The sequence below is a fragment of the Nomascus leucogenys genome, chromosome 17 (genome assembly GCF_006542625.1).
Source record: "Nomascus leucogenys isolate Asia chromosome 17, Asia_NLE_v1, whole genome shotgun sequence".
NCBI lineage: Eukaryota > Metazoa > Chordata > Mammalia > Primates > Hylobatidae > Nomascus > Nomascus leucogenys.
Window position 1 is genome coordinate 38,006,054 of NC_044397.1, and position 25,155 is coordinate 38,031,208.

Here is a 25,155-nt window from a genome sequence, read left to right on the forward strand (position 1 = left end):
TCTCAGGTCCCTGCTGCATCCAAAACTTTACTGCCATCTGATTTTGGGGGGACAGACTATGTTGAAACTATAGGCTTGGATGGCCAGGCTTTTTCCGGAGAACTTGCCCCAAAGGAGCATTTGCCAGGAGCCCTTTTGAGGCCACCAGCTGTGTCTACTGCAGAGGGGAACGTCTGCCGTGCATTTCGGCATCGAATAAGGAAAGGGACATCGGGATTCTGGCTTGAGAGAAAGGAGCTCCCAGCGCAGGGCAGACATCATTTAGGAACCACGGAGCCAATTTCCCTCACTCCAGGAAGGACTGGCTGTGGCTCACGTGGGAGGGGGACGCTCAGAGCCTTCCTGGGGATACCTGTTCCACTTCCTCCCAATTGCCCATCTGTTTGGAGACCCCAGACTCATTCGGAAGGCCCCTCCAGATTAGCCGCAGGAGGCAAACAACTGGCCGTGAATTCCCCCTTTGTCCAGGGAAGCCAAGTGGGGAGGGGCCGAGCGGACCCCCTGCCCCCACTGGAATGTCGGCCTACTGCGCCCCCCATCTGTCCCTCCTTTTTCACCACCTCCCCTGCTCACTTCCTGAGTCCCACTGATCCCACCACCAAAACACACCCATGCATGCACATGCACGCCTGCACACACACGCGGGCGCACACACACACACACACACACGCTTCCTGGCGGGCCGGCGGCCTCTCGCTCCGGGCTCGGCGATCCCCGCCACCGGGAACTCTGGGGAGAAGCCACCTTTTGTTATTCAAATCACACCCTCGCCGTGCGCGCCCGGGGGCCGCGGGATCGGGCCCGGGAACCCGCCTCCCGGTCTCCCCCCGCGCCCCCGCCAGCTGATTCCGGGATTTCCCGGTCCCCGGGGGCTCGGGCGCGCCGGTCTCTGCCGGCGGGGCCGCGCCTCCCCCGCCCCCGGCGCGCGCTGCGGCTCCGCGCCCGCCCCCCTCCCCCTCCCCCTCGCCACCTCCCCTCCCCCTCCCCTTCCTTTCTCCGGTCCAGCCTCGGTGCCGCCGCCGCCGCCGCCGCCTGCCCCGGTGCGCGGGGACCCTGCCGGCCGCCCTCCCCGCAGCATGGCACCCTCGGGGCGCGATTAGCCGGGAGCAGCTTTGGGGGAAGCGGGATCTCCAGGGGTGGGGGGGTGCCCCGCAGCCTCGGTCATGGATGTGAGCAAGATGGTAAGTGTGAGCAGGGGCTTTGCCCCGAGCCCCCTCCCCATCCCCCCAGCCCTGGCGCCCTCCCTTCTCCCCCTCCTAGCAGGCGCGATCCATTGAAAGTTTCTGGATTGTTGATCCTGCCTGTTGGCCCCAACTCCAGGCGTGCCGGAGGAGGGAGCCGGGCCAGGATTCTGGAGGCGGCTGGCCGGCCGGGATGGGCTCTGGCTTTCCCGCCGCGCCGCCGCCGGGCTGCCCGGGAGATCGCGCTGGACTCCAGGGACGGGGCTGCGGGGCTCGCCGCCCACCTCGGGAGACCTGCCGGGCGGGAGGGAGGGCAGCGCCGCCGGAAGGGGCTTGTACTGTGCCCTCCGGAGCCCCCTGCCCGCACACCTACAGGAGATCGATGGGAAGATGTGTGGGGCTGAGCCCGTGGGCAGGGAGGCACAGGTGGCGCTGGGAGGACAGGGAGAAGCCAGGGTTTCAACCATCCTAGGAGGTGAGGGGGCAGGAATGGAGCCCTTGGCAGAGACGGGGGAGGTTCTAGGTTGGCCACTTGGGAACCCCAGCTTCAGTGGGCCTGAGGTGCAGCCAACACCTTCACCTCCTAAGCATGACTCCCCCTTTCCTTTAGAAATGGGCTCCTCTGGAGGGGTCTTTGCCCTCCCCCAGAGCAGCCCTCCACCCCCACCTCCACCGCGAATACAGTAGCAGCTTGAAGAAATCATTGCTTATTGATTGAGACCAAGGAGCAGCCCTCAGCCGGTACCAGCATGTGATTTAGGGGATTCTGATGGGAGGGGGGTTCGCAGAGAGCACCTGGAGGCCCCGGAAACTGCAGGTTTTTCCAGGGGTCTTGATTGGCTCTCACTCTGAATGGAGATTTAAGGGTGCCCTTGCCATCTCAACCACCCTGACCCCGAGTTTAGACCCAGGGTACTGTCCCTACCATTCAGCCTTGCAACCCTCAAGGGCCTATGTGTCAGGCGGGTCTTGTGGGGGGGAGGCAAAAAGGGCTTTCGAGGAAAGGAGCTGTCGTGGGCTCTGTGTGTGTGTGTGTGTGTGTGTGTATTTGGGCCGGGGGGGTGGGGAGGGTAGAGGGTCTGGGTCTGCCCTTGCCATAGAGATGAGGAGGTACTAGAATTTGAGTTTATCTTGTTCAGAATTACATTACTTTTCCCCAGAGGGTGCCCTTTCGAGGCAACCAAGGGAGGTTGGTTCTCTGCCCGGCCCTGGCCTTTGGCACTCTGTCTTGGCTAGGAGACAATGGGATGGGGGCTGATGACAGGTGAGAGTCCTCTTCTATGGCCTGCATCAGTCTCAGACTAACTGAGCATTGCCCCTGGGGTTGGCGGCTGCGTGAGGGGCTTCATGTCTTTATTTGGGTTCCTGTCTTTATTTGGAGAGAAATACCTGTCCATGGTTGGGCAGTGAGTGCCCAGAGGTTGGACCAGCATTCCCTGTCTGTCTGCCATGAAAGCTCACTTTCTTTGGGCATGTATTAGAACTCTCTCTCAAAAAAAAACAAAACAAAACCTCTCTGCAGCTATGGGGGTGGAGATGTAGAAAACTAAGCAGTAGTTCTTTCCTAGAGGTGTCTGAGCAAGACCAGAAGAGTCACCTGTCTGGGCTATGATTAGGGGGTTGGGGGATCTGAAGCTTCGAAACTCTACTTTAGTCCAATGGCCACTAAACCGAATCACCCTTGAGCATCCTCCCAGCCCTGCACCCAGGTTCCCTGCAAAGCTTGGCCTGCCAGGATCAGCTTATAGGACTCAGGGACCTCTGTCCATCCATCCCTCATTAATCAACAGCGTTTATTTAATTCCCATAATTTCTATAGCAAGTGCTCGGTAAAGAACACAAAGAAACATCATTGAAGGCCTCCCTCCCTGCTTCTCAAGGCCCTTAGCATGAAAGTGAAGGATCCAGAGAGATACAGGCCAACTCAACAGTTAGTTATCAATACAGGCCTGGATCAGAAGGCCAAAGCTTTGAGGACCATGGGGGTCTGAGAAGGGACTGGAGTGCAGAGTTCAGAAGGAAGACTAAGACCTCAGTTGGCCCTTGGAGGTTGGGTGGGGTAGGCATTGCCTGTTGGGAGAATCGCAGGAAGAGTATGGGCAGAGCCCATTGGGTGAGGCTGAAGACATTTGGCTGGTACAGAGGTTTGAAATCAGGAAACATCAAGATGGTTGATTGGGGCCAGACCAGCAAGGCCCTGAATGCCAACCAAGGCGTTCTGACCCTGGCCCGTAAGCACTGGGAAACCTCTGGAGAATTTTGAGCCCTGGGGAGGCGCATCTATTGCCTCTTTCCTCTTTTAGCTTGGGGTCCAGACAAAAGTGATATTAGATTCTCATTAATCATTGAGCAGCCAAGCACCCAGTCCAGAAACAATTGTCTGCAGCTCTTTGTAAAGAGCACAGACCTGTGACTGTGTAGCAAGAAGAACCTTACCCACCCTGGGGAATTGGCGTCTGCTTTTCATTCCTGCAAGAGGCCAAAAGTACTTTCTGTTCTGGCCATTAAATTCCCATCTCTGGTTTGAAGTCCTCGCTCTGGGGGCTTTTGGCTGCAGGCTTGACCTCAAATGCAGCCTTTCAGGAACATCCTTGACAGAGTCCAGTGTCAGCCTTGGAGGTTTCTCTTGCTTACGCAGAGTGAGAAAAAGCAGATTCTAGTTTACCTGATTCTGCATTTTTTTTTTTTTTTTTTTTTTTTTGAGACAGAGTCTCGCTCTGTCGCTCAGGCTGGAGTGCAGTGGCACAATCTCGGCTCACTAAAACCTCTGCCTCGTGGGTTCAGGTGATTCTCGTGCCTCAGCTTCCCTAGTTGCTGGGACTACAGACGCGCATCCCCAGCACCACCATGCCCAGCTAATTTTTGTATTTTTAGTAGAGATAGAGTTTCACCATGTTGGCCAGGCTGGTCTCAGACTCCTGGGCCCAAGCAATCCACCCACCTCAGCCTCCCAAAGTGCTAGAATTACAGGCGTGAGCCACCACACCTGGCCCTCTGCATGATTTTTTTTTTCTTTTTTGAGACAGGATCTTGCTCTGTTGCCCAGGCTGGAGTGCAGTGGCGCATTCTTAACTCATTTGCAACCTCCGCCTTCCAGGTTCAAGCGATCCTCCCCACCTCAGCCTCCTGGGTAGCTGGGATTACAGGCGCACACCACTACACCCAGCTAATTTTTGTATTTTTTGCAGAGACAGAGTTTTGCCATGTTGCCCAGGCTGGTGTCGAACTCCTGGGCTCAAGCAATCTACCCACTTAAGCCTCTCAAAGTGCTGGGATTATAGGTGTGAGCCACTGTATGCTGCCTCCCTGCACGATTTTTAGCAAGTTTCTTCCGTAACCTCTTACCCTCATCTGTCTCATGAATATAATAATAGAGAAGGTTGGAAATAATCCTTTTAAGGCATAGAAGCTGGAGTAGTAAGTCTTCCATATACCTGATGGCTGTTCTTTTTTTTTTTTTTTTTTTTTGAGACGGAGTCTCACTCTGTCACCCAGGCTGGAGTGCAGTGGCACGATCTCAGCTCACTGCAACCTCCGCCTCCCGGGTTCAAGTGATTCTCCTGCCTCAGCCTCCCAAGTAGCTGGGATTACAGGCGCCCGCCACCATGCCCAGCTAATTTGGCTGTTCTGATATTGATGATCTCTTGTCTCATCTGGGCCTAAGGTGACTCTTAATTTCTCTCTCATGCTTTGCTTTTTTGATTGGCCTGCAGAGCTGAGCACAGGCCATATTTCAGTTGACGGCTCTTGGGACCAATTCTCCCAGGCCTGGTGATTTTTGTGAATGAGGGTACACACGACTGGAGACAGTGGATTTACCAGCTGCTGCGACCCATGAATTTTTGATGACATCAGATATCTGCCCAAGGGAGAGCTGGTTTAACCCTGCACTCAGGGATAAAGTGCAGATGCCTTTTAGGGGTTGATGATGGAGGGTGTGCCTTTCACTAAACACACAGAGTGCACAGTACTGTAATTTGGGAAATAGAGTCAACACTATCAATTATTACCAAAGAACATAACATACATAACAATTTATATTTGTGTGGTGCTTTACAGTGTACAAGGAATTTTGTTTCCTTTTTTTTTTTTTAGAGATATGGTCTCACTCTGTCACTTAGCCTGGAGTGCAGTGGCACAATTGTAGCTGACTCTAGCCTCGAACTCCTAGGCTGAAGCTATTGTCCCACCTCTGCCTCCTGAGTAGCTAGGACCACAGACATGAGCCACCAAGCGAGGCTAATTTTTATTTTATTTATTTATTTATTTTTGTACAGACAGGGTCTTATATGTTGCCCAGGCTGGTCTTGAACTCCTGGCCTCAAGTGATCCTCCTGCCTCAGCATCCCAAAGTGCCGAGATTACAGGCACGAGCCACCACACCTGGCCTATATAAAAGCATTTTCACACTTGCTCTCACTACAACCCCATGAGGAAGGCAGGGCAGAAATGATTAGCCACGTTTTACAGATGAGAAAATTAGTTCAGAAAAGTGACATCTGATATTCCATACCAGGGGTAGAACCAGGTCTTTTATCCAGTTCTCTGACAGTCAAAGTATGCACTATAGCGATATAATAAATAAAAGGTGAGGAAAAATATTTAGTGACTAGATTCTAGAATGGACACAAGTTAATTTCAAAAGAGAGCTGGGGGTCGTGGCCTTTGGCCTCTGGGTTCCTAGGGGAGAAGACTTAGGAAAGAAGGATGAGTGTCTATATGTGGACTCTGAGCCTCGTAAATCCCCTCTATCTGTTTTTGTTGGTTTTTTTTACAGACAAGGTCTCACTCTGTTGTCAAGGCTGGGGTGCAGTGGTGCGATCATAGCTCACTGCAGCCTCAAACTCCTAGGCTCAAGCAATCCTCCCATCTCAGCCTCCCAAGTAGCTGGGACAACAGGCAATCACCACCACCATGCTTGACTGCCTTTTCTGATTTTTGGTAGAGACGAGGTTTTGATATGTTGCCCAGTATGGTCTAGAACTCCTGGGCTCAAGCGATTCTCCCACCTCAGCCTCCCAAATTGCTGGGATTACAGGCATGAGCCACTGTGCCCTGCTCCCTATAGCACTATAGCTGTTTTTAAAATTCAGGAGTTTCTTCCTGGATCTCACTACTTCCTCAAATGTGAGACACCTGACTTACCCAGCAGGCAGATGAGAGGAGTGGCAAGAAGGTATTTCAGATGTTCTGAGTAAATGATATTGATGGTGGAGTGGAAGAGACTTCTGGTCAACCTGTTGTTGCTGCTGGTGTCACATGTATTTGCTGCGTTGGAGGAGGGATGTGGTAGAAGTTAAATGCCCAACTGGAGAGATCCTTGTGCAAAATGATGCCAAGGACTGATGGGTGACCTGCCCAGCAAACAGAGCAGCATTTTCAGAACTGGGCCACAAAATCCATTTAGTGGGCTGCAGCCAGCATATGAAAGAGTGCGCGCAGTGGCTTACGCTTGTAATCCCAGCACTTTGGGAGGCCAAGGCAGGAGGATCACCTAAGGTCAGGAGTTAGAGACCAGCCTGGCCAACATGGTGAAACCCATCTCTACTAAAAATACAAAAATTAGCCGGGTGAGGCAGTACACACCTGTAATCCCAGCTACTCGGGAGGCTGAGGTTGCAGTGAGCTGAGATCCTACCACTGCACTCCAGCCTGGGCAATAGAGCAAGAGACCATCTCAAAAAAATAAAAACAAGAGTGAAATAGATGAGAAAACATCCAGGTATATTCCACGTGAGAGAGTAAGCATTAGATCATGAAACTGATTTTGGTTGTATCTATGCATGCACATAAGTAAGTACTGGGTGGCCCCGTAAAATGTATTTTTTTTCTTCAACTTTTAAGTTCAGGGGTACATGTGCAGGTTTGTGACATAGGTAAACATGTGCCATGCTGGTTTGCTGCACAGATCAACCCATCACCTGCGTGTTAAGCCCAACATCCATTAGATATTCCTCCTGATGCTGTCCCTCCCCACCCTCTGACAGACCCCAGTGTGCAGTGTTCCCTGCCACGTGTCCATGTATTCTCATCACTCAGGTCCTACTTATAAGTGAGAACATGCGGTATTTGGTTTTCTGTTCCTGTGTCATTTTGCTGAGGATAACAACTTCCAGCTCCATCCATGTCCCTGCAAAGGACATAATCTCGTTCCTTTTTATGGCTGCATAGTATTCCATGGTGTATGTGTACCACAGTAAAATGTGTTTTTTACTACGGTCAGTTGCGTAGTCCATTTGCGCTGCTTTAATGATACCTGAGACCTGGTAATTTATAAAGAACGGAAATTGGCCAGGCACAGTGGCTCACACCTGTAATCCCAGCACTTTGGGAGGTTGAGGCAGGAGGATCGCTTGAGCCCAAGAGTTTGAGACCAGCCTGGGCAACATAGTGAGACCCTGTCTCTACAAAAAGAAAAAAAATGAAAAAATTAGCCAGGCATGATGGTGTGTGCCTGTAATCTCAGCTACTCGGGAGGCTGAGCCCAAAAGGTCAGGGCTGCAGTGAGCTATGATAACACCACTGCACTCCAGCCTGGGTGGCAGAGTGAGACCTTGTCTCTAAAAAAAATTGCTTAGGAGAAAAAAATTTTTGGTTTACTATTTGTTAATTACTATCTTTCATCATCACTGATCACTAAGATTTTATCTCACCAAGATGAGGTTCCATTCAATTCACGCACATACTTAATACCCCCTTTTTATGCAGGCCCCTGGGTGAGGACGTTAAGATATGAAGGGATCTAGGGTTGAGGATGGCTGAGTCCTTGTCTGTCGAAAAGGCTTACAGAGCTGAGAGAGAGATTTCCTTGAAATGCACCAAGTGTGACCACGCATCAATAGATATTTGCAATTGACAGAACAATCTCACCTGGATTATTTTCTCCCTCACAGTGGCCTTGTGAAGCAGGATTTAGTGTCCTAGAAGCACCTGTCTTCAGAGGCCCCTCTGAGTTGCACTTCTCATCGGGGCTAAGTCCAGATGCAAACATGGGTTTTAAGACAGCCCCTCCCACGGTGCTGTTTTGCCCTGATCACACTATCTCTCCTCCCACTTCCCCGCTTCCTGCCATCTTTCCCTTACTCCAATCTCCCCCACAACACACGTGCAGCTGGGTGAGTTTCTTGACGCTCAAGTCCAAGCGCTGTTTCCCCTCCACCTTTTTCTTGCTTCTTGCCCAGAGAGGTCCCAGTTCAAACCCAGGACAGGCACGTAGTCTCACGGCTGCCCCTGAGCCAAAGGTTTCCATAATTGGAGAAGATTCCACCTGCTCCGGAGCCCCAAAGAAATTAATCCATGGGTCATTTAAGAAAAATAAATAAATTCCCCATGTGTCCTTTAGATTCCTTGAAGTCCTAATGCATCTTTAATTTGGAGGAGGTTTCTGTGGGCAGGTAGAGAGGGGTCAGGGTGGGAGGCATATTTGTAAATGGGAATGATTGAGTGAGTGGGATCCCAGCCAGACTCCACGGCCCTGTCCCCTGTGCACAGAGGATTAAGGGAGCCTCGTCTGTGTCCTGAGGCTGCTCCAGATGCTGAACCTGGGCTTTGGAGTCACAGAGGCTAAGGTCTCATTGCTACCACTTGCCAACTCTGAGATCGTAGACAAGTTAGTTGAGCTCGTCATATTGTTTCCTCGTCTCTAAGACAGGTTGGTGTCTGCAGACTTGCAGCACTGTCGAGGTGCTCACTTAAAGTACTTGACACAAGCCAGGCATGGTGGCTTATGCCTGTAATCCCAGTGCTTTGGGAGGCTGAGGCGGGAGGATCACTTGAGCCCAGGAGTTCAAGACCAGCCTGGGCAAAATAGCAAGACTCCATCTCTACTAACAAAAATTTTTTAAAAACAAATTATCTGGGTTTGGTGGCGTGGGCCTGTGGTCTCAGCTACTAGGGATCCTCCCAGCTGAGGCAGGTGGATCACTTGAGCCCAGGAGTTCAAGGCTGCAGTGAGATGTGATTGCACCACTGCACTCCAGCCTGGGTGACAGAGCAGGACCCTGTCTAAAAAAATAAGATAAAATAAAAAATACAGTACTTGGCACATAGGAGGGGCTTAGTAAACCATGGCTATCATTAGTAATATGTTTGCTCTTTCATTTAGGCTACAAACAAAATCTGAAAACTTCAGGGGAAGCGGGGGAGCATTGCTTCTTGCAGAATGATCACTGCTGGGTGAGCTCAGTCTGCTGGGGCAATCAGACCTGTTAGTAGTTGCAATACATGTGGTGCAATGCACAAAGGATGGGGCATGTGTCAGCCTGGAGAAGGTGGGGTTAACCAGCCGGCAACTTAAGGAAGGGTATCATTAAGAAAACTGCGGACAGAGGGGAAGAAGATCCCCTGGAAGGAGGAAAATAAGGGTATTTCAGGCACGCTAAAAGGGTAAGGTCATGAAACCACAGGGTTTGCTCAGAAACTACCTCTCGTTGATGCTTGAAAAGTAGGCACACTCCCTATCTCTGTGGGCTAACAAAGTTTCCAGGATACAGAACCCAAATCTTTTTTTTTTTGAGGTGGATCTCAGTCTATCCCCCATGCTGGAGTGCAGTGGTGTAGTCATGGTTCACTGCAGCCTCAAACCTCTCAGGCTCAAGTGATTCTCCCACCTCAGCCTCCCAAGTAGTTGGGACTACAGGTGCACACCACCACACCTGGCTGATTTTTGTATGTTTTGTAGAGGTGGAGTTTCACCTTGTTGCCTAGGCTTGTCTTGAATCCCTGAGCTCAAGCAATCTGCCTGCCTTGGTCTCCCAAAGTGCTGAGATTATAGGCATGAGCCACTGTGCTGGCTTTTTTTCCTTTTCAGAGAGAAGGTCTCGCTCTATCCCTGCGTCTGGAATGCAGTGGTGTAATTCTAGTTCCAGTTCACTGCAGCCTCAACCTCCCGGGCTCAGGTGATCCTCCCACCTCAGCCTCCCAAGTAGCTGGGACTACAGGTGCATGCCACCATGCCCAGCAATTTTTAACTTTTCTGCAGAGACAGGATTTTGCTATGTTTCCCAGGCTGGTTTTGAACTGCTGGCCTCAAGCAATACTCCTGCCTCAGCCTCCCAACTTGACCTCCCAAAGCCAAATCTTTTTACACTTCAGTGATTCCTGGAAGAGCTGTGCTTTAAGAAGGGGAGCAAGTGGGTGCGGTGGCTTACACCCATAATCCCAGCACTTTGGGAGGCCGAGGCGGGAGGATCACCTGAGGTCGGGAGTTTGAGACCATCCTGACCAACATGGAGAAAACCCATCTCTACTAAAAATACAAAATTAGCTGGGCGTGGTGGCTCATGCCTGTAATCCCAGCTACTCAGGAGGCTGAGGCACGAGAATCGCCTGACCCTGGCAGGCGGAGGTTGCAGTGAGCCGAGATCGCACCACCACACTCCAGCCTGGGTGACAGAGAATGACTCCATCTCCAAAAAAAAAAGGGGAGCTGCAATTGAAGGAAATACAGGATGCACAATGGGTGCTGAATGCATGAATGATTAAAAGACAAAAGAAGACATTCCAGTTGAGAGAGAGGTGCTGCACACAGGCTGAACATACAACCCTGGGGAATGAATGTTGAGTAGGTTTGTTAGGAGCGGGGCCAGAGGAATGGAGAGGAGGAGTGGGCACAGGTGTGAGGGCCTGTGTTAAAAATAACCAGCAAGTCTCTAGTAGAGCCAGTAAGCGGGGCTGCCTCCACTTGACAATCAGACGTGGATATGCTATTCTGGCCAACGGGTTTACGCTGCCTACTGGTACCCAGGCCTGGAGATGGCTCTCACTGGTACCAGGATAAGTGTGGGAGTTGCAAACCGTGGGTTGGGCAAAGTTTTTTTGAAATGAACATTTCATTAACTTTCTATCTTAACCTCTCTTTGGAGGACTCAGTTCAGCCTCGTATTCTGGGACCTAAAATAACTTTTTCTCGCTGGATTTTTCTCAGGCTAGAAAGAAGTCTTACAAAATCACTGCCTCCCTACTCCCCCTAGCTCAAGATCATGTCACTAGCCCGGTGCTGGGTAGGGATGTTTCCAATTGTTACAACCAGAGTCCTGGCTATTGTCTTTTTTGCCCTGTATATGTGAAGATTGTCCCCTGAGTCAGCAGACACTGAGGACCCACCCAGACCTCATGCCAGGTGTAGACAATATAAGGGAGAAAGTGATCCTTTGATGGCTTCTGCCTTAAAAGAGGTACAGGCTGGGCGCAGTGGCTCACACCTGTAATCTCAGCGCTTTGGGAGGCCAAGGCAGATGGATCACTTGAGGTCAGGAATTCGAAACCAGCTCGGCCAACATGGTGAAACCCCATCTCTACTAAAAATACAAAAATTAGCCGGGTGTGGTGGCATGTGCCTGTAATCCCAGCTACTTGGAAGGCTGAGGCACGAGAATCGCTTGAACCCGGGAGGCGGAGGTTGGAGTGAGCTGAGATTGTGCCACTACAGTCTGGCCTGGGTGACAGAGCAAGACTCTGTCTAAAAAAAAAAAAAAAGAGATACAGAAGATAAAATTATAATATTAGATTAATGTTATTAATCACAATAGTGTGATTAGTACAATATTAGAGATTTAAGGAAAGTTCTATAGACATTCAGAGGCAAGAGGACTAATTCTGCCAAATGGTACAGGAAATGGGGTGGGGAAGGTGACATTTCATTTATTCATTTATTCAGAAAAGATTTATAGAGTGTCTTCCATATGCCAGGTGCTGTTCCAAGCACTTGGGATAGTTCACTGAACCAAACAAAGATTCCTGCCTTGTGGAACTGAGCTCCTGCAGGGATTGAGGGGGATGAGTCATAGATAATAGCAATAAATGTAAATGAGAAAATTTTGTAGGCTGTTGGAAGGTGGTAAATGATCCAGGAAATCGGGTTAGATGCAGAAATGGCTGCACTGTTCTAAATATGCTTGGATAAGAATTGTAAAAGAGGGGTGAGTGCATTCATTCCCAGCAGGGGATTTTCCTTGGCTGCCAGGGAACTCTGGAACCCCTGTTCATGGTGTGTACTTGGCTTACAGTCTGGCTGAAATCCTGGACTCCAGATTTAGCTCATGGCTCATTGCTGAGAGTTGTCTGAGTCTAAACCTCAGGGCCCTTTCCCTGTGCCCAGCTCCGCTTGGCCATCCTCCTGAGGTCTACTCAACTGTGGATCCAGCCGTCAGCCAGATGGTCTACAGAGCACTGAACGCTCATCCACTTCTGCCAGATTTTCTAGTAGTTGGAGGGAAGATGCTGCCTCTTATATCCAACAAATCTCCAGTAAGGGAGGCAAGGTCAGATGGGCAGTTCTCTGGCCATGGCCCTGGGTGTGGACTTGATGCTACCCACAATAAACAAGGCCCTCTCAGCCCTACCCAAGTAACATCAACTGGAACGAGGCTGGGAGTGACAGAGCACCATGTCTTATGCAGTTCTCAGAAAAACGTGATTCCTATTTTCATGTTCAAGCTGGAGAAACTGAGGCTCAGAGAAGTCAAATCTCAAAGGCTCCCTCACTTTGATCTAGGAACAGTATTTCAGAGTGGTCAAGGCTTTGGGTCCTGGGGTTCAACATCTGTCTCTACCACTTACCTGGGCAGGTTACTGGGTTCTTTATTCTATAGAGATTTAAGGAAACTCCTATAGAAACTAAGTAGGAATGATTGATTCTGCCAAGTGGTATAGGAAGTGGGGTGGAGAAAGTGACCATTCATTCATTTTTTTTGGAAAACGTTTATAGAGTGCCCTTGACATGCCAGGTGCTGTTCTAAGCACTTGCTTCATTGAAGTACACACTTTGGCTTCTCTGTCCCCGAGGAGAGATAGCCTTGAGTGCGTTGGACCCTGATGCTGTAGTTTGCGGGGCTGGGGCTCCTGCACGTTGAGTAGATTTTAATACCACATAGCTGAGGTCGTCAGCACCAGCAGTAAGGAAACAGGTAATCCACAGAAATGTTAAACTTCTGCTACTTTTCAGAAAATATGAAAAGGTATAAAGAAAATAAAGATCAAATATTTTTCCACCATCTAAAACTACTGCTAACAATTTAGTGCAGGTTCTTACAGACTTTTCTGTGTGTGTGTGTGTGTGTGTGTTTGTGTGCATGCACTAGGTTGAACCTTATGAAATTGTCTTTTCTATAAGTCAAAAATCTTCATTTGATTCAAACACAAGCATCTACACGTAGACAAATACACACATATTTAAACAGAATGCGGCCATACCATAATACGCTTTGGAGACTTTAATTTTTGTTTTCACCATGCTGGAGATCTAGAAATAATATATCAGAGTGGTCGAGGCCATCCATGGGTTCTGGGTTCATGGGTTCAAAACAGTTTCCACTGTGTACTTACCTGGGCGGGTTACTGAGGTCTCCCTTTGCCAGGCTTTCCCTCTTGTACAGTGGGGATAGGCATAGTACCTTCCATACAGGGTTGTGGTGAGGGCAGATGAATTACCACATATAAAGTGCTTAGATCAATGCCTTGACATGTATCATTCAGCCAGTGTTAGTATTACTATAATTCCAGATGAGCAGGGGATGATGTATCATTTCATTGTGATCTATCCTCTACTAATAACATTTTCCACTATTGGGGTGAAATCCTTGTACATTCACCTAAGAGTATGTATCCATTGCCTTACTCATGCTTTAAGGACTTAGGCTTTGAGGTTTTTAGCTTTTAAGAATTCTTTTTGCTAATGTGTTTCAAGCTGGGTAGTAAGTACAAGGGAAGTTTCCTTGGGCGGCTGCCCTATGGCTCTATAAATTAGGCTTCCAGGTCATGGCCCCAGGCTTAGTGCATTCTTGCTGCTGTAACAAAATACCATAGACTGGGTCTATAAACAATAGAAGTTTTTTCCTCACAGTTCTGGGGGCTGGGAAGTCCAACATCACGGCGCCACCAGATTAAGTGACTGGCAAGATCCTGTTCTGTAGATGGCATTTTCTCGTCACATCCTCACATGGCAAAAAAAAAATATGTAGAAGAGATGAATGGTGTGCCTTTGCATGCCGAAGAGATAGAAAGGGCAAGCAGCTCTCCAAAGCCTCTTTTTTTTAAGAGACAGGGATTCACCATGTTGCCCAGGCTGGCCTCAAACTCCTGGGGTCAAATGATCCACCTACCTCAGCCTCTCAAAGTGCTGGGATTACAGGCATGAGCCACCATGCCTGGCCTCCAAAGCCTCTTTTATAAGGGCATTTGTCCTTATAAAAGACTTAATCATTTCCCAAAAGTCCCTACCTCTTCATACCATCACAATGGAGATTAAGTTTCAACATGAATTTTGGAGGGGACACACATATTTAAACTATAGCACCCCATCTCTTCTTTTCTACTGGCTAGAAACAGTGACTGCTCACCAGTCTCCAACATCGGGCCTTGCCCACTTCTGTGGCTCAGTCATGCTGTCATGTCTACCTGAACGCCCTGGCAGGCCCCCTTTCCAGACCAGCTTCTCAGCTGGTTAGGTTGGTTCTTCCTCCAGGCAGCCATCACCAACCCTTAAGCCTCAGATAGATGCCCACACCCCAGGCCTCCATACAGTCCATACCCACCAATCTCTCTCCTCTCATAAGGTGGACACAGTGCCATCATCTTTCTCCCCATCTAGACCTCACTCTTTGAAACCAGGACTAAGTCTTAGTGATCTGTGAGTTGACTTAATGCAACACTTGACCGGGTGCTCAATACACCTACCCAGGAGTTTGAGACCAGCCTGGGCAACAGAGCGAGACCCCATCTCTGTAAAAACTTAAACAATGGTGGCTCATGTTTATAATCCCAGCACTTTGGGAGGCCAAGGTGGGTGGATCACCTGAGGTCAGGAGTTCGAGACCAGCCTGGCCAACATAATGAAACCCCATCTCTACTAATTGTAAAAATACAAAAATTAGCTGGGCATGGTGGCAGGTGCCAGTAATTCCCAGCTACTCAGAAGGCAGGCTGAGGCATTGCAGTGAGCCAAGATCGCACCACTGCACTCCAGCCTGGGCGACAGAGCAAGACGTCTCAAAAAAAAAAAAAATTAAACAAAAATACACCTATGTACAGACACAGAGGGATGAATATAGATTTGATGGATGAATTCAATGAATGAATAAAATCATGACTATCTGAATGAATGATGGAACTTAAATAAATGGAGATGGTTTGGGCAGGGTAGTTAATCTTGGTTAGAGAGGTGGCATGAAGAGAAGGCATGAGGGTCAAATTAGGCAGGATGTATTTGGGAAAGGGAAGGACAGGAATGAATTCTAAGACTGGAAAGGCAAGTGGGGGCCGGATCTCCAGGCCTTGAGTGCCAGGCCAGGGAGTGGAGCAGTTTCCTCGTGAGCCCTGGATGTTTCTGGCATGACTGGAGCTGTGCTTTAGAAAGGGGGGTTCCAGTGACGTTGTGGCCACCAGGAGACCAGTAGGCTGTCAGGCCTGGAGGCTTGGGTGGGGCTTACCCTGCCTAGGGCCTGTTGGATGACTCCCCCCGGCCAACACTCCTGTACTTCTGAATCTCATAGCTCTTTTTTCCCCCACTCCCCTAAGGAAGGGCTCTTCTTCACCCCCAAGACAGAAGTAGAAGGCAGAGTTTCTGGCAGCTTTGCTTTCTGAGGAAATCACGTCACAGCCGTGCAGCCAATGATGAAATCCACCTCCGGAATTAGCAACAACCCCTCTTTCCACTTTAGAAAACTGATTAGCAAATCCTCCTCGGCTTGTTCTCACTCGCCGGGTCCAGAGCAGGGAGTATCCATCAGCGCCTCTGCCTGCCTGATTCCGTGGCCTCCAGAGTGTAACCACAGCCTCACTGCTCACTCCGTCTCTTTTCTTTGGTTCTGACCTGAGATCAGTGAGGTTTATGCTTTGGAGGTGTGTGTGCATGTTTCTTTTACAAGGTCCAGCTCTGTCTCCCAGGCTGGAGTGCAGTGGCACGATCATAGCTCACTGCAGCGTTGACCTTCTGAGTTCGAGTGATCCTCCTGCCCTCAAGCGATCCTCCTGCCTCAGCCTCCTGCGTAGCTATGACTATAGGCGTGAGCCACCACATCCTAATTTTCTGACGTTTTGTAGAGATAGGGTCTCACTACTGCCCAGGCTGGTCTAAAACTCCTAGGCTGAAGCAGTCCTCCCGCCTCGGCCTCCCAAAGTGCTGGGATTACAAGTGTGAGCCACTGTGCCCAGCCTCGAGCACTTTACAAGCCAGAACGGCAATGAGGAGGAGGAGAAGAGTTGGTTTGAGGACAAGGGAGAGGCTCTGGGGAGAACTGGGCTGGAGAAGAGGAGGCGGAGGCTGGCTTAGCTCCTTTCTCCAAGTGCCACTTGCCTGGGCCTTGAGTGCAGCTCCAGGCATCCTGTGCATTCCTTAAATCCTGAGCTTTCAGCCCTGACCTCGCTTCCTGTTTCACTGTGAAGAGACACGATCTGTGAAAACTGGCACTGCCCTCACCCACATGTCTGCCTCTGTCTGTGTCTGTACTGTGGGATCTGGCCCAGCCTGCCCTCCTGCTGGGCACCAGGCCCCATTCCCATCGCTGCCACTCTCCCGTCCTCTCCTCATGCGCATGCAAACGCGTTATCATGTCTCCCACTGGAAACAGGAAAACCTTGAGCCCACCTCCTCCCAGTGGCTGCCCTCTCTCTGTCCCTCTTCACAGCAGAAGCCCTGTAGAGTGCTCACTGCCTCCAGCTCCCAGCCTCCCCTTTCTCTCCTCGATCTACCATCAGAGGGGGAGAGCCTTTTTTTTTCTATTTTTTATTTTTTGAGATGGAGTTCCGCTCTGTTGCCCAGGCTGGAGTGCAGAGGCACGATCTCAGCTCATTGCAACATCTGTCTCCCAGGTTCCAGCGATTCTCCTGCCTCAGCCTCCCGAGTAGCTGGGATTACAGGCACGCACCACCACGCCTGGCTAAATTTTTTATTTTTGTTAGAGATGGGGTTTCACCATGTTGGCCAGGCTGGTCTCAAACTCCTGACCTCAGGTGATCTGCCCGCCTTAGCTTCCCAAAGTGCTAGGATTACAGGCATGAGCCACCACACCCAGCCAATTTCCTTAAAAAAAAAAAAAAAATAGATAGATAGATAGATAGATAGATAATTCTTTATTTGACAGTCTTGCTCTGTTGCCCAGGCTGTAGTGCAGTAACGCAATCATAGCTCACTACAGCCTCCAACTCCTGTGCTCAAAGTGTCCTCTTGCCTCAGCCTCCCAAAGCATTGGGATTACAGGCGTGAGCCACCATGCCCAGTCAGAATGCATTTCTTCATATGGCTTCCAGGATGCCACAATCTCCTGGCTTCCCCCAACCTCACAGGCTGTTTCTTTTCTATCTCCATCACTGATTCCCTCCTATCCTTATTTATTTATTTAGAGACCAGGTTTTAAGACTTGCTAATGTTTGTATTTTTGGTAGAGATGGGGTTTCGCTGTGTTGCCCAGGCTGGTCTTGAACTCCTGGGCTCAAGCAATCCTCCTCCCTCAGACTCCCAAATTGCTGGGATTACACGCATGAGCCACCTCCCACAACTGGCCTCTTGTCTCTCCTGAACATCGGGGTGTCCTCAGGCTGTCCCCAGACATCTCATCTGCACTCACTCCTTGGTGCTGTTATCCACTCTTACATCGCATCCAAATTTATAAATGTAGCTCAGACCTGTTCTTTTTTTTTTGAGACAGAGTCTCGCTCTATCACCCAGGCTAGAGTGCAGTGGCATGATCTCAGCTCACTGCAGCCTTCACCTCCTGGGTTCAAGCAATTCTTCTGCCTCAGCCTCCCGAGTCAGCTGGGTGGTGCGCACCACCGTATCTGGCTAATTTTTGTGTTTTTAGTAGAGACAGGGTTTCGTCATGTTGGCCAGGCTGGTCTCGAACTGGCCTCAAGAGGTCTGCCCACCTTGGCCTCCCAAAGTGCTGGGATTACAGGTGTGAGCCACCACACCTGGCCTAGCTCAGACCTTTTCTGAACTCCAGATGCAGCACAGCCCACTGCTCACCCACAGCTCCACTGGGATACCTGGTGGGTGTCTCATGTCTAACCTAGCCCCAAACCAACTCTCCCATGGGTCCCCCCAGCTTGTTAATGGCAGCTCAGTCCCTCTAGTTGCTCAGGCAAATCATCACGATGTTATCCTTGACTCCTTCCTTCCTCACACCCCAGATCCAAAACATCAGCAAATCCCATCAGCTCTAGCTTCAAAATAAATTCAAAGACCGACCACATCTTGACACTTCCTCTGCCTCCACCATCATCTCTGGCCTGATTGAAGGCAGCAGCATCTTCACTGTGGTCCCTGCAGCCGCGCTGGTCCCTGCAGTCTGTTCTCAGCACAGCAGCCAGAGGGATCCTATTGAATCAGATCATTTTACTGCTTTGCTCAAAACCTTCCAGGGAGGCTGGGCACACTGGCTCACACGTTAATCTCAGCAATTTAGGAGGCCAAGGCAGGCGGATCGCTTGGGGCCAGAAGTTCAAGACCAACCTGGGTAACATGGCAAGACCCCGTCTTTACCAAAAACTGCAAAAAACAAAACAGCTTCCAGTGGCCCCGGTCTTATGTGGAACAAAAGCCAGTCGTTACCATGGGCCACAAGGCCTCTAGGGATTTGGCCCCTCCTGCCCCTGACTTCTGGCTCTAGCCACACTTCCTCGAGCCTGCCAGCTGGGCTTCTGCTCATGTGCCTAGAACTCTTCCCCCAGGTGTGTGCCAGGCTCACTTCCTCATCATGTTATTTATTTTTTGAGATAGGGTCTCACTCTGCTGCCCAGGCGAGAGTGCAGTGGCCCTATCATAGCTCACTGTAGCCTCAAACTCCTGGGCTCAAGCCATCCCCTGACCTCTGCCACCAAGCCAGGCTAATTTTTTCATTTTAAATTTTTTTGTAGAGACAGGATCTTGCTATGTCACCCTGGCTGTTCGCAAGCTCCTGGTCTCAAGCAATCCTGCCTCCTTGGCCTCCCAAAGTGCTGAGATTATAGGTGTGAGCCACCACGCCAGCCTCTCATCACTTTAAAGTCTGTATCCCTCTGTCACCTCAGTACAGCCTTCCTCAGTGACCCTTTGGGAGGTTATAATGCTGCCTAGAACACTCCAGCCCTATCCTTGCCCGTATCTTTCTTCCATAGCACCTCTCGCCATCTGATTTGTTTACTGCTTGTCTCCCCTGCTAAAATATAAGCTCCGTGAGGACAGAGATCGTCATCTCTGTTCCTTGCTGTTTTATTTTGGTTTTGTTTATTTATTTATTTATTTGTTTGTTTTTGTTTTTGTTTTTGTTTTTTTTTTGAGACGGAGTCTCTCTCTCTCACCCAGGCTGGAGTGCGGTGGCGCGATCTCGGCTCACTGCAAGCTCCACCTCCCGGGTTCACGCCATTCTCCTGCCTCAGCCTCTCCGAGTAGCTGGGACTACAGGCGCCCGCCACCACGCCCGGCCAATTTTTTGTATTTTTAGTAGAGATGGGGTTTCACCGTGGTCTCGATCTCCTGACCTCGTGATCCACCCGCCTCGGCCTCCCAAAGTGCTGGGATTACAAGCGTGAGCCACCGCGCCCAGCCTGTTTGTTTTTGAGACAGAGCCTCACTCTGCCATCCAGGCTGGAGTGCAATGGTGCTATCTCAGCTCACTGCAACCTCTGCCTCCCAGGCTCAAGCAATTCTCGTGCCTCAGCTTCCCGAGTAGATGGGACTACAGGCATGCACCACCACGCCTGGCTAATTTTTGTATTTTCAGTAGAGACTGGTTTCACCATGTTGGCCAGGCTGGTCTCGAACTCCTGACCTCAAGTGACCCACCCACCTTGGCCTCCCAAAGTGCTGGGATTACAGGAATGAGCCATTGTGCCTGGCCTTTTTTTTTTTTTTTTTTTAAAGACAGGGTCTTACTCTGTTGCCCAGGCTGGTGTACAGTGGCGCAATATTGGCTCACTGCAACTTCTGCCTCCTGAGCTCAGGTGATCCTCCCACCTCAGCCTCCCAAGTAGCTGGAACTATAGGCATGCACCACCACGCCTGGATAATTTATTTATTTATTTATTTTTTGAGATGGAGTCTCGCTCTGTCACCCAGGCTGGAGTGCAGTGGCGCAATCTCGGCTCAGTGCAAGCTCTACCTCCCCGGTTCACGCCGTTCTCCTGCCTCAGCCTCTCTGAGTAGCTGGGACGTGGTGCCCGCCACCACGCCCGGCTAATTTTTTTTTTTTTTAGTAGAGACGGGGTTTCACCGTGGTCTCAATCTCCTGATCTCGTGATCCGCCCGCCTCGGCCTCCCAAAGTGCTGGGATTACAAGCGTGAGCCACTGCGCCCGGCCTGATAATTTCTTGTATTTTCGTAGAGACAGGGTTTCACCATGAACTCCTGGGCTCAAACAATCCACCCACCTTGGCCTCCCAAAGCGCTGGGATTACAGGCATGAGCCACCACACCCTCGTTGTATTTCTAGAGCAGTGCCAGGCATATGATAAGCCTTCCAGAAATATATGTCAAATGAATGAGTGAATATGAAAACAATTCAGAGCAGTTGTTCCCTGAGTTTAGGGAAGACCAGAAAGATCTGGGTGGCCCCTAAGAATCTGTTACCCATGATCACGGTGAAACAGAAATAGATGACAGAGAGCAGGGGTGGTATCTTTTAGAAGAAAATAGGTGACCATCTATACTGGGCCAGTTCTATAGTTAGCAAGATGACATGGGAGGAGAGCTATTTTTCTGAGCTTTATGTAACAGATGTGATTTTGTATAAATCACACTTCTGTAAACTGAATCCTCTCTTAAATGTACTAACGGAGATTGCTATTTAAGGGTATCGAATGCCAATGTCTTCTGTGAAGTGAATAATAATCTCCTAATTTGGCCTTAGTGGCAATTCACATTTTCCAGAAAAAAATTTACTTACATTAAGGTATACTTGTCTGAGCTGAGAAACTGACTTCATTCTGTACATTTCCACCATCTTTATTCTTTGCTCTCATTCTTCCTTTTTGTTACTGTTTTTCTTTTCTTTCTTTTTTTTTTGAGACGGAGTCTCGCTCTTTCACCCAGGCTGGAGTGCAGTGGCGCGATCTCGGCTCACTGCAGGCTCCGCCCCCCGGGGTTCACGCCATTCTCCTGCCTCAGCCTCCCGTGTAGCTGGGACTACAGGCGCCTGCCACCTCGCCCGGCTAATTTTTTGTATTTCTAGTAGAGACGGGGTTTCACCGTGTTAGCCAGGATGGTCTCGATCTCCTGACCTTGTGATCCGCCCGCCTCGGCCTCCCAAAGTGCTGGGATTACAGGCGTGAGCCACCGCGCCCGGCCTTTTTTTTTTTTTTTTTGAGACAAAGTCTTGCTCTGTCGCCCAGGCTGGAGTGATCTCGGCTCACTGCAACCTCTGCCTTCTGGGTTTAAGCAATCCTTCTGCCTCAGACTCCCGAGTAGCTGGGATTACAGCAGGCACATGCCACCACACCTGGCTTATTTTTGTATTTTTAGTAGAGATGGGGTTTCACCATGTTGGCCAGGCTGGTCTCAAACTCTTGACCTCAAGTGATCCACCCACCTGGGCTTCCCAAAGTGCTGGGATTACAGGCATGAGCCACCGTGCCCGGCCACTGTTTTTCTTTTAGCTGAATTTTTTCTTAGACTCTGACATAGAATGTTCTTCTGTAACATCACCAGAATTAACAGTGCCATGGGCCCTTCCCAGGCCAAATGAGTCCAATTTGGGGGTGCAGCAAAGGAATCTAGGGGTATGTGTACAAACTCGGGGTACAGGATTCTCCATCCCGGCCTAGCCAAGTCTGGGAACCACTGACCAAAGGCTTTCTTTCTACGCACAGTGATTCCTGCAGAAATAGAACAAAAGCTAGGATGTTGAGGATGTTGGGTGGGAGGCTGAGGTGGGAGGCTCACTGGAGCCCAGGAGGTTGAGACTAGCCTGGGCAACATAGTGAAACCCCATCTCTACAAAAAAAAAAACTTGAAAAAAAAAAAAGGATGTTCTCAAGGGAGAGGCATCAGGTTTTCTAGTGCTGGGATGTGCCTGGGGCTTGGCTCATTCACTTGACAGAAAGGTCATTTTTAGAAATTGGGCACTGCAGGAGACCCAGAGCTGGATAAGGGATGGTTCCCATGCTGCGGGACCTCCTGTAAGTCAGGCGTCACCCACCTTGAGTCTTCAGATCATCAGAGAAAAGTTGCAGTATATTAATAAAAGAGAAGATAAAAAACTAACCTCACTGTTAGAAAGCTGGGGAAACAGCTGGGTGGGGTGGCTCATGCCTGTAATCCCAGCACTTTGGGAGACTGAGGAGGGCAGGTCACCTGGGGTCAGGAGTTCAAGACCAGCCTGGCCAACATGGTGAAACACCCATCTCTACTGAAAATACAAAAATTAGCCAGGCGTGGTAGCTCACACCTATAATCCCAGCACTTTGGGAGGCTGAGGCGGGTGAAACACTTGAGGTCAGGAGTTTGAGACCAGCTTGACCAACATGGTGAAACCCTGTTTCTACTAAAAATACAAAATTAGCTGGAGTTGGTGGCATGTGCCTGTAATCCCAGCTACTCGGGAGGCTATGGTGGGAGAATTGCTTGAACCCAGAAGGTGGAGGTAGGTAGCAATGAGCCAAGATTGCACCACTGTACTCCAGCCTGGGTGACAGTGAAACTGTGTCTCAAAAAAAAAGAAAGCTGGGGCAACGAGCGGGTGGTAGAGGGCATGAAGAGAGGAAGTTGGGCAATGCTGGTGGTTTGTGGGGAGGGCGCAGCCCAGGGTTTCCCACTCTTGCTGACAAGCTGCCTATCCGGAAGGCTTCCCCCGGAAGCTCTGGCCAGGGCCATTACAAAAGGCCACTCCAGTCTGGCTCTGTGAATAGTGAAAGATCAGGATATGTCTGGTGGATTTACTCAAGGCTGGGCTTTCTAGGGAGGGTGACTTGCCCAACCAGTGACTGATGAATGGGGAGTGAGCCCTCTGGGTGCAATATCTGCAAGTGTGACTTTGCAGTTTAGGGTGCTAGGGAAGTGGAACCAAGTCTTCCTCCATGACGACAGAAGCAGCAGCCTTACAAGGGAGGAGCCCCTTTCGAAGCCACAGCTCCCTGTGGGTGAGAGGAGGGCATATGGGCCCGCTTCTCCTTTTCCCCAAGACCTGGTGTCCGAGTCTCTTACCCTGTGCCCTACATTCCAGGCCCCTTTGAAAGCCTAAGTGGGCACCCCGAGGGTCATCCCAGATGTTCTCTTATGGAGGGAGGCAGCTGGCATGCGGGGAAAAGGAGACCAAGAAACTAAGACTCGCACAAGGAACCAGGTTGAGGCTGTGCGCGGTGGGTCACGCCTGTAATCCCAGCACTTTGGGAGGCCGACGCCGGAGGATGGCTTGAGGCCAGGAGTTCGAGACCAGCCTGGGCAACATAGGGAGATCCTCACCTCTACAAATAATAAAAAAATTAGCGGCTGGGTGTGGTGGCTCATGCTTGTAATTCCAGCACTTTGGGAAGTCGAAGCAGGGGGATCACCTGAGGTCAGGAGTTCAAGACCAGCCTGGTCAACATGGTGAAACCCCGTCTCTACTAAAAACTACAAAACAAATTAGCTGGGAGTGATGGTGTGTGCCTGTAATCCCAGCGACTTGGGAGGCTGAGGCAAGAGAATCGCTTGAACCAGGGAGGCGGAGGTTGCAGTGAGCTGAGTTCATGCCATTGTACTCCAGCCAAGTGACAGAGCAAAACTCCATCTCAAAAAAAAAAAAAAAATTAGCTGGGTGTGGTCACATGTGCCTGTGCTCCCGACTATTTTGGGAGGCTGAGGTGGGAGGATTGCTTGAGCCCAGGAGGTCGAGGCTGCAATGAGCCATGATTGCACCACTGCACTCCAACCTGGGCAACAGAGCAAGACCTTGTCAAAAAAAATAATAATAATAGTCATCTAAATGCAGTTACTGTTGTTCCCAGCATCAGTTAGATCAATCACGGTGCCTGACATACACCTCCCTGGTAAACATGAGGAGGACACAGGCTCGGGCGCCAGCATGCCTTACCTCAAAGTGATGGCCAGTAATCAGCCTCTGCATGTGTGGACATCCACCCTCATAGGCTGCAAAGGGCCAGATGGTAAATGTTTTTGGCTTTGTGGCCTCCTGCTGCTACTATTTCCTCCTTCTCCTCCTCCTCCTCCTCCTCCTCTTCCTCCTCATCCTCCTCCTCCTCCCTGCCCTTAAAAAGCCGGGCGTGGTGGTTCGCGCCCGTAATCCCAGCACTTTGGGAGGCTAAGGCGGGAGGATCGCTGGAAGCCAGGAGCTCAAGACCAGCCTGGGCAACAAAGTGAGACCCCATCTCTACAAAAAAAAAAAATTTTAATTAGCCTGGCGTGGTGGTGCGCACCTGTAGGCCCACCTACGTGGGAGGTGGAGGTGGGAGGATCGCATGAACCCAGGAGTTCAAGGCTGTAGTGAGCTATGATCGCACCACTACACTGCAGCCTGGGCAACAGAGCAAGACTCTGTCCCTAAACAAGAACATAAAAACCAGTCCTAGCTCGCAGGCCATGCACAAGCAGGCTGAGGCCAGGTTTGGCTGGTTGGCGGTGGTTTGGACCCCTGGCAGCCTGCCCTTTCTCATTCTTGTCTAGGACGATGTTATGAGATACTTTGTTTTTGGTTTTGTTTTCTTTTCTTTTTCTTTCTTTTTTTTTTTTGAGATGGAGTCTTACTCTATCACCCAGGCTGGAATGCAGTGGCGTGATCTCAGCTCACTGCAACCACCACGTCCCGGGTTCAAGTGATTCTCCTGCCTCAGCCTGCTGAGTAGCTGGGACTACAGGAGCGTACCACCACACACAGCTAATTTTTGTATTTTTAGTAGAGACGAGGTTTCACCATATTGACCATGCTGGTCTCAAATTCCTGACCTCAGGTGATGTGCCTGCCTCAGCCTCCCAGAGTGCTGGGATTACAGGCGTGAGCCACCGTGCCTGGCCGTTTTTTGTTTGTTTTTGTTTTTTTGAGACAGAGTCTTGCTGTGTCACCCAGGCTGG

At 50.2% G+C, this 25,155-nt stretch overlaps 1 protein-coding gene across 6 annotated transcripts in view; it reads left to right on the forward strand.

Moving 5' to 3' along the window:
* Positions 1–25,155, forward strand: part of HIP1 (huntingtin interacting protein 1) — a 199,816-nt gene that overhangs the window by 93,198 nt on the left and 81,463 nt on the right. The window contains exon 1 of one of the 6 annotated variants that reach the window (XM_030797541.1): positions 1,004–1,181. The exons of the other annotated variants lie outside the window; for them this stretch is intronic. Within the exon in view, the coding sequence (XP_030653401.1) occupies positions 1,164–1,181 (18 nt within the window). The 5' untranslated portion in view covers positions 1,004–1,163. Of the gene's footprint in view, positions 1–1,003; positions 1,182–25,155 lie in introns of those variants that run through there. 6 annotated transcript variants of the gene reach the window in all.